Below are 13,374 nucleotides of genomic sequence, written 5' to 3'. Positions count from 1 at the left end.
CCTATAAACTGCTCCAGTACATTCTGGAGAGTTTCGGCCGACACCACACCCTGCTCGCTGCGCCATTTGTCATGCGGGGTGGCCTGCAGGGTCTCTGGTCCTGCTCCCCACATAAGAACACAGAACATGGTGAGGCCAAAAAGGAACACCCACAGAGCCATAGATAGGGGAGTCACACCACTGTAGTCTCGCTGGCGGCTGGGTTGGAGACACAGGAAGCAGGAGCCACAATATCTGCAACCTGCCATCCACTTCTCTGCAATCTGCAACCCACACTCCGCTGTGCTAACTGCAGTCCGCACTTACCAGCCCAGCCACCATCTTCTTGCTAGCCCCCATTTTCTGTTAGTGTAGCCACAGCAGTTATATTAATGGCCAATGGCTCACTGGTTACAGCTGACGGCCAACTAGCCACCGCTGATGGCCATTCAATCACAGTTGATGGCCATTTACTACCCGAATGAGCACCTTTCCACATGAAGCCGAGAGCCTGGAAACTGCACTCCTGCCTCTGTCCCAACAGACTATTTCCAGAAAGAAACCACCCCCTCTCTCTTCCCTTCCCATGGCCTTTTCTGGAGCCTAGAACTATGCTCTGCCAGCATATTCTGACTGGCTAACAAGAAGGATTATCAAAGCTGGGATGTGGCTTGACTAAGAGCACTCTGAGAATTTATAAAAGAGCTGGCATTAAAGAATCCACATCTCTCAACTACAGGGTAGGAAGTAGACATTCCAGGCACCAAATGAGGCCTTAGAGCAGGCTAGACGAGCCTAGAAGTTCAGTCCAAGATGTATGCTTTGTCAACTAACAAAGGGCCCTATTTCTGCAAGTCTACACCTCCGGGGGAATCTTTGCTCATACTTCCACTGTCCTTTCTCCAATTAAAAGGCAAAAGCATTCTCTTTTTTGTACAAGACAAAAAATGAACAAGCAAGGAAATGGATTTTATTCCGGATATTGCAACAGAGGACCCCCAGATATGAATATCAGAGTGTCTAGGCAGGGTGGTTTTGCCTTAGACTTTCATAGAGAGGAAGATGGGACGACTTATAGTTGAGATTGATTTGCAATTAGAAATTTGTCAGTCACGTGAACAGAAATGTTTATTTCTGTGTCTAGCTAGTTTCAGGGGAGCACAGAGTTCTAGTCTCGGCTAATCATTCATTAGACAAAGAGCAGATGTTTTGTGTGTGTGTGTGTGGGGGGGTCTGAGTCTGCCCTTAGGAACAAAAAGGAAAGGTATTTTGACCTTGTCACAGGTAAACAAGAGGGTCACCTGCAAGTCTCATGTGAGTCATGAAGAGTGAAGAGTGAGTTTTATTTAAGTCATAGGGAGAAGGGTAGTTCTTCACAGTGAGCCTTTCCTGAAACACTGATAAGTCAGGAGGTTTCTTTCTTTTTTTTTTTTCTTGCTTATTGGAGAACTGTGATTTATTACTAAAGAATGATTTATTCTTATTTTACAGTTTAAACAAATATTTTTTAAAATTAGTTTCAGGTGTATAAAACAATATAATAGCTAGACATTTACACCCCTCACAAACTGATAACACCTCTCCCCCAATCTACTACACCTCTGGTATCCTATATAGCTGTTACAGTTCCATTGACTCTATTACCTATGCTGTACTCCACATCATATATATATATATATATATATATATATATATATATATATATATATATATATAAAATTCTAGTTGACATTTAATATTATTCAGCTTCAGGTGTACATCTACAGTGGTCAGACATCTGCACAGTCCATGAAGCAGTTTTCCTAATAAGACAAGTGCCCATCTGACCCCCTACAAAATCTTTGCAACATTATTGTCCTCAAAGTACAAATGAGTGACCACAATATAGCCAAGAAAGTATCTCAGGAGCACAGGACTTAAGTAACGTTCAACAATGTCACCCTCCTTTAATCAGCAGACCTTTCTGGAAACAAAAACCCGTTCTTCCTACTGTTGACCAAATGGCTTCTTAAGATGGCAATTAAGTCGCTAACTGAAACAAGGTAAAAAGAAAAACACCTTGTAAGGAGGCCCTTTTAATCATGTCAGTAACGCTTTACAGCTCTATAGCCCTCGAACTACAAGTACCAGAGAGCAATGCGCCACTTCCTCTCCGCACTAAGGGCGGGAATCAAGCGCCTCGATGCATCTTGGGAACAATAGTTAATTGGTGGAAAGATGGAAAATTAATTTTAGAGGGTCTTCATTTTTCGGAAGAGTAACTCAGAAGTTCCTCAAACAAGGCGCGGACACAGAACCAATAAAGTAACATTATTACCTCCATGGGGAGAGGAGCAGGCTACTCCAAAGGAAGGTACTGAACTTAAGTCGGAGATCCCGCTCAATTTTCCCAATGGTCCCCTTGCTGGTCAGGTCGTGCGTCCTTACCGCTGTGTCTTCTCATTGGTCGGTTGACAGACGACGGCGCCTGCGCACTGCGTACCTCTGAGGGTCGAGGGCCGACGCCATTTTGGCTCCAGAGGTGCTTCTGGGAAGTGGAGCGCCTACCAGCACACCTGCCCGCCTAACGGGTACGGCCCCCTCTGCCCGTACTGCCGAAGCACGGTGCTGCTTTTGTACTCTCCGCACCCTCCAACCCTGTAGTCTGGAGGGAGCCTCTGAGCATCGGGCCGGATTACGCCGCCGGGAAAGAGGTGACGAGGGCGGCGCGGGGTGCGGACACTCCCCGCCGAGAGCCCACCTGCCATGGACTTGGAATATTACGGCGGCGACCAGTCAGGTGGGGCAGGGAGTTGCGGTACGCGGCTGGGGGGCGGAGCGGTTACCCGGCGGGGCCGACCTCGCACCCTCGCGGGGGAAGGGAGGGAGGCCCTGGCGACCTTCCCTCCGGTACTGGGCCCAACGTGACTGAATCGGAGCGCAGGGAGCTCTCTGACCCGCTGCGGGCCCCGACGTTGGAACCTTAGGGAGGGGGATTCAGAATCGGTGAAGGTTTTTGTTGAAATTGGGAAGCCATTTCCATATATTAAGCGTTTACTGTGTGCAGAGTTCTAGGGAAGGTCTCTTGTTACCAGATAGATTTTTTTCAGGAGTTGAGAGTGTTTTTCGAGAATCCCAGGGAACTCTTCGGTGGAGGTGGGAGCTGGGTGCGGGATCTTACCGAGACTTTTCACTCTGAGTTAGGGCTAGTTTAATCTCGCAAAACTGGTTTCCCAGTGAAGAGAAGGTAGGAGGACCCTTATTTAAGTTGTGTAAAATTTTAGCGTAAGGCGTGTACCTCTGGCACTTCCTGGTGATTTTTGTGCCTTTCCTTCACCTTGAGATCTTTCCTCTTTCTCCTCACAGAAGTTTAGTCGCCTTTCTTAACCTGTTTATTCAGTAAACACTTAGTGGACCCCACTGCTAACATTGTGCTAGGCTCCATAGACGCGAAGAGAGTAAGGCAGGACCTAGTGGAGGACAGAAAAACGTTATGTTCGCTCTCGCAGGGTGTCCTAGTTCCTCTGGGTATTCTCTGTCAAAAGTGCTTAAGTGATTGTCTAAACGTGAACCGCTTTTCTATTTTAAGTTCACTTTATGTATGACAGGGAATAATAGTGTGACTGCAAACACTTTTCCGAGCATGTGCTGTTGTTTGGCTTAAAATATTTTACTGATGTTTTCAAAATAATGTTTCAGTTCATTTGTGTTTTAAAATTATTTCTTAAATAAGTAATTATATGTAATACATATACAAAAATTAAGTGCTAAGAGACATGGAAAAATAGTAGTTCCCTAACTTTGTATTCTTTTAGCTCTTTTTTTGATACTTATCTCCCTGTTCCTAATTGATACTATCTCTTGTTGCATCATTTTTAGGCATTCTGTAAATTGGCATTCTATTATGCTAAGACCGGATTTTAGCCCTTTATGTGCCCTTTTCTCTCCTATACTCTTGCAGCATAATTGTTAAATTTCAAAATTACTGTTTTTATTATGACTATATTCTTTACTCTTTAAGTAGAGTAGCTCTTTAGTATGATAGTGAGTCCACTTTTATGCAACTTTTTAGTTTTCCATAGTTGACGGCTTCATTTTTTAAAAATTGTTTATTTTTTGAAACTTCTAACCAACTCTTCCCATATCCCCCAGCAGTCTTAAATTCCCTCAATACATTTTTACTTTATATTTTTAAAGTATTGGTTAAAGTGAGGTAGCAATTCATCTTTACCACTTGGTGATAGTATATGTTAAAGGAGAGTACAATGTTTCTGAGCTGGAGTTCCTTGTGCTTTTCATTCATAAAGAAATATTGTACATCATGTACCAGGCAGTGTTCCAGGCTCCAGGGATTCGGTAGTGAACCAAAATCCCTGCTCTTTTGGCACTTTCATTCAAGTGAGGAAAGAACCACATTAAACAAAATAACTTGACAAATCATGTAATACATTAGAAGGTGGTAAGTAAATGCTGTGGAGAGAATAGTAGTTTTTAAGAAAGATGAAATAGTTTACAGCGCACACTATTTAGAGGTTGTTGACTTGGTTCTTAAGTGATGTTTCTTAAGTTTCACATATTATGGTGTATTTTTGCTGCCATATGTGACAATACATGTTCTGATTGTAGTTATTTATATGAGTGTTGTACTATTGTCTTGTTTACAGCATTAGCATTGTCAGTCATGCTTCATCAGTGGTAACCTTTGCTCTCGCATTATTCTTGATTCATTGTGTTCATTTCAGCTGTAGATGTCATCCATCTTACACCTTAAGTGGGTCTTTGTTTTATTTTTAAGCAGATGATGGTGGCGCTACCCCAGTGCAGGATGAACGGGATTCAGGGTCAGACGTTGAGGATGATGTAAATGAGCAGCACTCTGGATCAGACACTGGAAGTGTAGAACGTCACTCAGAGGTATTGGCTAAACACCGTCGGGGAAGCTTTCCCTTGCATTCTGTGAGACCTGTTTTATTTAGGGGTTGTAGACACCTTGTCACAGGGTTACACTTCAAACCCTGTGAGTAAAGGATTGTGATTTTATAGAAAACTGCTTTCAAAATTAATAAATAGGGATAGTCTGGTTACTTATGAAATCATAGGGAAATAAGTTCTGATTGGGTCCCATTTCAGATATTAGGCAGTTTTTGACAGCTTATTGGTTCAGAAAATGGCCTTTGATATTTGATTATGCTTCCCATTCTCAAAATGATGTCTTACTGGGGCAGTGAGCATCTACTTCAAACTGGAGAAATTCCAATTGAAATAGAAAGTTATGAGGGTTATCGGCTGTCAAAAATTACATCAGAATTTGGCTTTCTGAACTGTTCCAATGTATATAAGCAGAACACATGTGATTTTAAAAGATGTTTTTGCTTAGTAATACAGAGTAGTATTGGATCTTATATACAGCATTTCAACATATTTGTCCTAATACATGACATTTGTAAAACTATTTAATAATGTTTTCCTGATTATATAGTCTGTACTGCCCAATGTTAACAAAATTGTTCAATAAGTCAGCTATGAGTTATTGGTAAACAGACTGAAACATAGGAATGATAAAGATGGCCAAGTTTTCTTTTAGGAACTTGATATGCCATATATTTTGCACAGAAAATTGTCCAATTTTTAAGTAGTAGATGCAATTGATAGAGATTGTATTATTGACTGTCCTTTCACATGTTATTAGTATATTCATATATCCAACAAATATTTATTGAGCTCCTGTTGTGTCAGGCTCTTTTCACATATTAGGGAATAAATGAGGTCCCACAGCCACCCTAATCCTTCACTTCTTGAATTTATTATCCAGTAGAGGGATATACACTTTTAAAAATTACACTTTTTTTTTTAAACAATATACACTTTAAAAAATTGTTGAGTTTGTTAGAATGATAAATGCTGTGGAGAAAGGAGAAAGTGAGAACAGAGTGAAGGATGCCAAGATGAGGATAGGTTTTGGTGATAAGTAGGGAGGTACCCGTAGGTCTCATTAAGAAAGTGACACTTGAATCAAGCGGTGAGGAGGGTGAGGCAGTAGGCACAGGGCTATGTAGGGGAAGAACATTCTAGGCAAAGACCAAGGTGGGAGTGTGCTTGAGGTCGCCAAGGAACATCCAGGAGCCGTGTGGCTGGAGTGGACTGAGTCATGGGGAGGTGTGATCAGATTGCTGAGTGGATTGGAAGAAAGGCTTAGTTAGCTTTTAGTATGTCATTCAGTTTTTTGTAGACTCTTAAACATTCAGATTAAATTCTAATTAACATATTACTTGATAATGTAAACATTGTTGTGGTATATTTAGTGTGTAATATCTTAAGTTTCTACTTTGGAAAACAACATCAGGAACTTGACTTGTGGCCTCTTTCAGTTGTAAACATAATATAGGCTTACCTTTCAGTGCACTCACCTACTTGTTTGTAATGAGATGGATTCTAAATAAACGTGTATGTGGTTGAAATTTGGAAATTATAAAAAAGTTTAAAGAAGAAAATTAAAATCACCACACTTCTATCACAGAAATGACTGTTAACTTTTTGATATTATTTCTCCTGCATTTTTATTCTCCCTCATGGATACAATGTATGCATGTATTTTAAGTTACTTGACATTTTACTATGTTATTTTGTATCTATGTAATATTTGTATCTCCACTTAGGATTATACCTTCAGTATATCCTTATGTTATTAAAGATTTCAGCATAATTTTTAATGGTTGCGCAGTATTTCATAATATACACTGTTACTTATTCAACAATTTCCTGATTTTTGACATTTAGGCTGTTTAGCTATTATAAATGGCCATGACCATTTTTGTACGTAAACATTTGTCCTTGTTTTTTGCTTGCTTAGAAATCTACCAGGAGAATTAACCATAATAAAGAGACTAAGCTATTTTAAGGCTTTTCATAGATATTCCCCTCCAGAAAGGTTATTCTAATTTGCTAAACTACTAGTAGTTTGAGTGTGCCAATTGCACCCTTATTAAGTGCTAAGTTCTGTATTGATATTCTTTACCTGTTTAAAATGGCTTCTGAAGAGAAATTTTGGATTGTTTTTTAGAAGCTAATGGGATGTTAAAAGAATACAGTTACATTAAATGGAGCAGTCATAGTACAGACCCCAAACCTAAAAGATGTGTTTTAATTTCCTATTGCTGCCTTAAGAACTTGACACAAATTTAGTGGTTTAAAACAACAAAGATTTATTATCTTACAATTAATTCTGCAGGTCAGAAGTCCTAATGGGTCTCACTGAGTTAAAATCCAGGTGTCACTGGAGTTGTGTTCCTTCTCCAGGGGAGAGTTTTGTTTCCTTGCCTCCTCCAGCTCTAGGCCACTTGCATTCCATAGCTGTGGCCCCTTCCTCTCCTCTCAAATCAGCAGTAGAGTATCTTCAGATCTCTTCCTGACCTCTGCTTCTGTCATCACAACTCAGTCTCTTATTCTGACCCTCCTGCCTCCCTCCTATAAGGACCTTGTAATTATATTGGGCCTACTCAGGTAATCCAGGATAATCTCCCTACATAAGATCCTTAATTCCAGCAGCACAGTCCCTTATATTCTCAGGTGCCAGGGATTAGGACAAGGGCATCTTGAGAGGACCCACAGTTTTGCCGACCTTAAGATGGTACTCATAACAGGATTTTCCAAATACTGACAAAAAAAAAAAAGTTTTTCCATGTGCATTTTAGAGTTCGGCTGTTTTGTTTTTTGTTGTTTTTCTTTTCACCTACAGTATCCACTCTTCATGCATTTGTTTAGATCTCTCCGGAATCCACACAGCCACACACAGTCATTAAGACAGTGGTCAGTATAGGAAATGCTTATAAAATTTTGGAGACTGGTAATTTTTGCAGGTTTTTAAACCACTTCTAATAAAGACGTTTTTGTCATTGAGAAACAACTTTTTCCTTAAAATAATTGTACACGTCTATAAATAATTTCTGACATGACAGCAAGCCTTAAGAAAATGAGAGTTTATTATAACATAAACATGGTATGGGGTCTCTAGATCATTCTGTCTAGGAATTTTGTTCTTTCTGTCATTGATGGGCTGGTTTAATGCCTATTTCTAATAGCTTCTCTATTGGCTTCATTTTTTTTCTTTTTAAGTTTTGAGAAAAGTCAAGATAATATAAAACTCAAAATTAATGCAAAAAATATGATGAACAAAATATTGAAATAAAGTTGGGATCAATAACAGTGCTGTGCTGTTCCATATAGCAGCCTGAGGCAAAAGGAAAAATCAGTAATATCCTGTGTTTAAAATTTTAATTTTGTTCGCCATGGATTTTTTTTTTTTTTTTTTTTTGGTATTAACTCTGATCTTTAAAAATATCTCGTCTTTTTTTGAACAGCTTTATTAAGATGGATTTTCATACCCATACAGTTACCCCATTTAAAGTGTGCAATTAATTCAGTGGTCTTTAGTATAATCACAGTAGTGTAACCATCACCATAGTTAATTTAGAATATTTTCATCATTTTAAAAAGAAACCCTTTAACTGTTAGTTCCTTATTGCCTCCTCCCCTTCCCCATCCCTGTACTGGACATTCCATGTGAATGGAACTATTTAATATGTGGTTTTTTGTGACCCGCTTCTTTTACTTAATGTTTTCAAGGTTTACTCATGTTGTAGCATGTATCAATATTTCATTCCTTTTTATGGTAAATAATATTCTATTGTGTGAATACCACGTTGTTTATCCACTTGTCAGTTGATGGACACTTAAGTTGTTTCTACCTTTTGGCTATTATCAGTAATGTTACTACGAACATTTATGTAGAAGTTTCTGTGTGGACATCTGTTTTTATTTCTCTTGGGTATATTCTTAGGAGTGGAATTGCTGGGTCATATAGTAACTACTTAGTTGTTTGAGGAACTGCTAGACTGTCTGCAGCAGCTGCACCATTTTACATTCCCACCAGCAGTGTATGAAGGTTCTGATTTCTCTACATCCTTGTCAACTCTTGTTATTACCTGACTTTGATTATAGACATTTTAGTGGGTGTGAAGTGGTATCTCATTGTGGTTTTGATTTGCATTTCCCTGATGAGCAATGATGTTGAGTTTCTTTTAATGTGCTTATTGGCCATTTGTATATCTTCCTTGGAGAATGTCCATTCAGATCCTTCATTTACTTTTTTAATTGGGCTGTTTGTCTTTTTTATTATTGAGTTGTATGAATTTTTTAAATAGTCTGGATATAAGTCCCTTATTAGATGACTGATTTGCAAATATTTTCTCCTGTTATATGAGTTGTCTTTTGCTTTGGTGTCCTTTAAAGCACTAAAGTTTTTAATTTTAATGAAGTCCAATTTGTCCGTTTTTTTCTTTTGCTGGTTGGGCTTTAAGTGGCATATTTAACAATCCTTTGCCAAATCCAAAGTCATAAAGATTTACCCCTCTGTTTTATTTTAGGAAGTTTATAAATTTAGCTTTTGCATTTAAGTCTTTGATCCATTTTGAGTTAATTTTTATGTATACTTTGAGTTAAGGGTCCAATTGCATTCTTTTGCGTGTGGCTATCCAGTTGTCCGATCGGAAGGTCTTGGCACCCTAGTCAAAAATCAGTTGACCATAGAATGTATGGTTTTATTTCTGGAATTGCAATTCTGATCCATTCATATCTGTGTCTACAGTGTGCCAGTACCATAGGGCCTTGAGTAAGTTTTGATATTAGGAAGTGCGAGTCCTACTTTATTCCAAGATTATTTTATTTATTCTGGGCCCCTGGCAGTTACATATGTATTTTAAAATCAGCTTGTCAATTTCTGCAAAGAAGCTGGGATTTTGTAGGGATTGCACTGAATCTATAGATGAGTTTGGTGAGTGTTGTCATCTTGATAGTGTGAGGTCCATTGACCCATGGATATGGGCTGTCTTTTATTTAGGCCTTTAATTTCTTTCAGCAGTGATTTTCAGTTTTCAGTGTACAAATGTAGCATTTCTTTGTTAAATTTACTCCTAAGTATGTTATTAATGTTTAGTGAGTAGAATTGTTTTATGAATTTTATTTAAAGGTTATTCCCAAACATTTTTCCTGTTACTCTAATTTACTTCATTGTGCTCTCAGAACATACGTTGTATTAATATTGTTTCTATTCTTTTACATTTATTGAAGTTTTATGGCCTAGCATGTGTTCCATACGGGAGAATGTTCCCTATGCACTTGAGAAGAACATATATTCTGTCTTTGAATCTAGTGTGTCTCCTGTGGTCATCATATAGTTGGGTCATGTTTTTTATCCAATCTCTGTTTCCTCATTGGCTTCTTTAATCCATTCATGTGTCATGTTATTGATAGAGTTGCAGTGTGCAATTTTACTTTGTGTCTTCTGTATGCCTCATGTCTTGTTGTTCCCCTGTTCTTCCTTTACTGATTTCTTTGTCATAACGAGAATATTTTCTAATGCAGCATTAAAATTCTTTTTGAGGTCAAATTTCTTTATATCTTTGCAAAAATAAAAGAGTCTTTAGATAAATTGGAGTAATTCAACTTAGTTGTTGAATCTTTGACTGGACAAATCAGTTAATAAACATTGTGCCTTTTGGGATACTCAGTCCTATTAGAGGTTCAGATCTTTTTTGAGGGGGATGCATGACACCTCTGTGTAATTTTTTTTCACCTTTACTCAGGTATAATTGACAAATAATATTATAAGGTCTTTAAAGTGTACATTGTAATGATTTGATGTATATAAACATTGTAAAAGAATTCCTCCATCTCGTTAATACATCCATCACCTCACATATTTATCTCTGTGTATGTGCAGACCAGAACATTTAAGTTCTGTTTTCTTAGCAAAAAATAAATAAATAAAATACAATGTTATCAACTATAATCACCAAGTTATACATTAAATCCTGAGACCTTATTCATTTTATAGCTGAAAGTTTGTACCCTTTTACCAACGTCTCCCTATTTCCCCTACCCTCCAGTCCCTGGCAACTGCTTTACTACTCTGTTTTTCTGAATTTGACTTATTTTTTAGATTCCATATATAAGTGATACCATGTAGTATTTGTCTTTCCCTGTCTGGCTTATTCTACTTAGCATAATATCCTCTAGGTCCATCCATGTAGGTAGGGTTTCCTTCTTTCTCATATATACACCACATCTTACCCATTCACCTGTTCATGGACACATAGGTTGTTTCCATATCTTGGCTATAGTGAATAATGCTGCAGTAAACATGGGAGCACATATATCTCTTCAATATCCTGTTTTCATTTCCTTTGGATAAAAATCCAGAAGAGGGATTTCTGGATCATACGCTAGTTCTATTTTAAATTTTTTGAGGAACTTCTATATTGTTTTCTGTAGTGGCTGTACCAGTTTACATTCCCACCTGCTGGTTTCCCGTTTCTCCATGTCCTCGCCAACACTTGTTATCTCTTGCTCTTTAGATGACATTTCATTTTGACAGGTGTGCGGTGATACCACATTGTGGTTTTGATCGGCATTTCCCTGATGAATAGGGGCGTTGAGCATCTTTTCACATACTTGTTGGCCATCTGTATGTCTTTGGGAAAATGTCTGTTCGGTTCCTCTGCCCATTTAAAAATTAGATTATTTTTTTGCTGTTGTCTGAGTTTCTTATATGTTTTGGTTGTGAATCCCTTATCAGATACATGAATTGCAAATATTTTCTCCCATTTATTAGGTTACCCTTTCATTTTGTTGATGATTCCTTTGTTGTGCAGAAGCTTTTTAGTTTGATGTAGTTCCAACTTGTTTATTGCTTTTACTGCCTTTGCTTTTGGTGTTTTATCCAAAAAAAAGTCATTACCAAGACAGATGTCAAGAAGCTTACCCCCTGTATGGTATTTTCTTCTAGTTTTACAGTTTCAGGTATTAAATTTAAATTTTCAGTCCATTTTGAGCTGGTCTTTGTATATGGTGTAAGAGGTCCAGTTCATTCTTTTGTATATGGCTGTTCAGTTTTCCCAGCATCATTTATTGAAGAGACTGTACTTTTCCAGTTGTATATTCTTGCCTTCTTTGTCATAAGTTTACTGACAATATATGTGTGGATTTATTTCTGGGCTGTCTATTCTGTTCCATTGATCTTTGTGTCTGTTTTTATGCCAGTACTATACTGTTTTGATTACTATAGCCTTGTAACATAGTTTGAAATTAGGAAGTATGATGCCTCCAATTTTGTTCTTTCTCAGGATTACTTTGGCTATGCATGGTCTTTTGTGGTTCCATGCAAATTTTAGGATTGTTTGTTTTATTTCTGTGAAAAATGCCATTGGAATTTTGATAGGGATTGCATTGAATCTATAGATTGCTGGGTAGTATGGACATTTTAACAATATTAGTTCTTCCAATCCATGAGCATGGAATATCTTTCCATTTATTTGTGTCTTCAGTTTCTTTCATCAGTGTCTTGTAATTTTCAGTGTATAGATCTTTCACCTCCTTGGTTAAATTTATTCCTAAGAAATATTCTTTTAGTACAATTGTAAATGGGATTGTTTTCTTAATTTCTCTTTCTGATAGTTGTTAGTGTATAGAAACACAACTGATTTTTGTGTATTGAGTTTGTATCCTGCAACTGTACTGGATTTGTTTATTAGTTCTAACAGTTTTTTGGTAGAGTCTTTAGGGTATTCTGTCTGTAATATATTATTTACAAATGGTAACAGTTGTATCTTTCCTTTCTTATTTGGAAATATTTTATTTCTTTTTCTTGCCTAATGTCTCTGGCTAGGACTTCCAGTACTATGTTGAATAAAAGTGGTAAAAGTGGGTATCCTTGTCTTGTTCCTGGTCTTAGAAGAAAAGCTCTCAACTTTTCACCATGGAGTATGTTAGCTTTGGGCTAGTTATATATGGCCTTCATCATGTTGAGGTATATTCCCCCTGTATCCAATTTGTTGAGAGTTTTTATCATGAATGAATGTTGAATTTTGTCAAATGCATTTTCTGCATCTGTTGAGATGTCCATGTGATTTTAATCTTTCACTTCATTAATGTGGTATAGCACATTGATTGATTTGTGGAGGTTGAACCATCCTTGCATCCCTGGAATAAGTCCCATTAGATCACGGTATACAGTCCTTTAATATAATGTTGAATTAAGTTTGCTAATATTTTGTTGAGGATTTTTGCATCTGTGTTCATCAGGGATATTGGCTTGTAGTTTCCTTGTCATGTCCTTGTATGTTTTTGGTATCAGGGTAATGCTGGCCTCATAAAATGAGTTTGGATGTGTTCCTTCCTCTTTGGTTTTTGGAAGAGTTTGAGATGGATTGGTATTCTTTTTTAAATGTTTGGTAGAATTCACCAGTGAAGCCATCTGTTCCTGGACTTTTCTTGTTGGGAGGTTTTTGATAACTGATTCCGACTCCTTACTAGTAATTGGTCTGTTCAGATTTTCTGTTTCTTCATGATTCAATCTTGGTA

General features: G+C 37.7%; 2 protein-coding genes across 7 annotated transcripts in view; one reads left to right on the top strand and one right to left on the bottom strand.

Annotated features, from left to right (window-relative positions):
- The window catches only part of MYO7B (myosin VIIB), a 138,431-nt gene extending 136,116 nt beyond the window's left edge, over positions 1–2,315 (bottom strand). For both annotated transcript variants that reach the window (XM_074334550.1, XM_074334554.1), the window contains exon 1: positions 2,297–2,315. In XM_074334550.1, coding sequence (XP_074190651.1) covers positions 2,297–2,302 — 6 coding nt within the window. In that variant the 5' untranslated portion in view covers positions 2,303–2,315. The remainder of the gene's footprint in view (positions 1–2,296) is intronic.
- A 141-nt stretch (positions 2,316–2,456) lies between these two features.
- The window catches only part of IWS1 (interacts with SUPT6H, CTD assembly factor 1), a 62,064-nt gene continuing 51,146 nt past the window's right edge, over positions 2,457–13,374 (top strand). For 3 of the 5 annotated variants that reach the window (XR_012497198.1, XM_019717985.2, XM_019717983.2), the window contains exons 1-2: positions 2,457–2,758; positions 4,754–4,872. Coding sequence is in view for 4 of the 5 variants with exons in the window: in XM_019717985.2 (XP_019573544.2) it covers positions 2,725–2,758; positions 4,754–4,872 (153 nt within the window). In the remaining variant the exon portion in view is untranslated. The remainder of the gene's footprint in view (positions 2,759–4,753; positions 4,873–13,374) is intronic. The other 2 variants (XM_074334569.1, XM_019717984.2) reach the window with 1 other exon arrangement.

Source organism: Rhinolophus sinicus, linkage group LG01, assembly GCF_036562045.2.
Source record: "Rhinolophus sinicus isolate RSC01 linkage group LG01, ASM3656204v1, whole genome shotgun sequence".
NCBI classification, from domain to species: Eukaryota; Metazoa; Chordata; class Mammalia; order Chiroptera; family Rhinolophidae; genus Rhinolophus; species Rhinolophus sinicus.
This window is presented reverse-complemented; position numbering and strand designations above follow the sequence as displayed.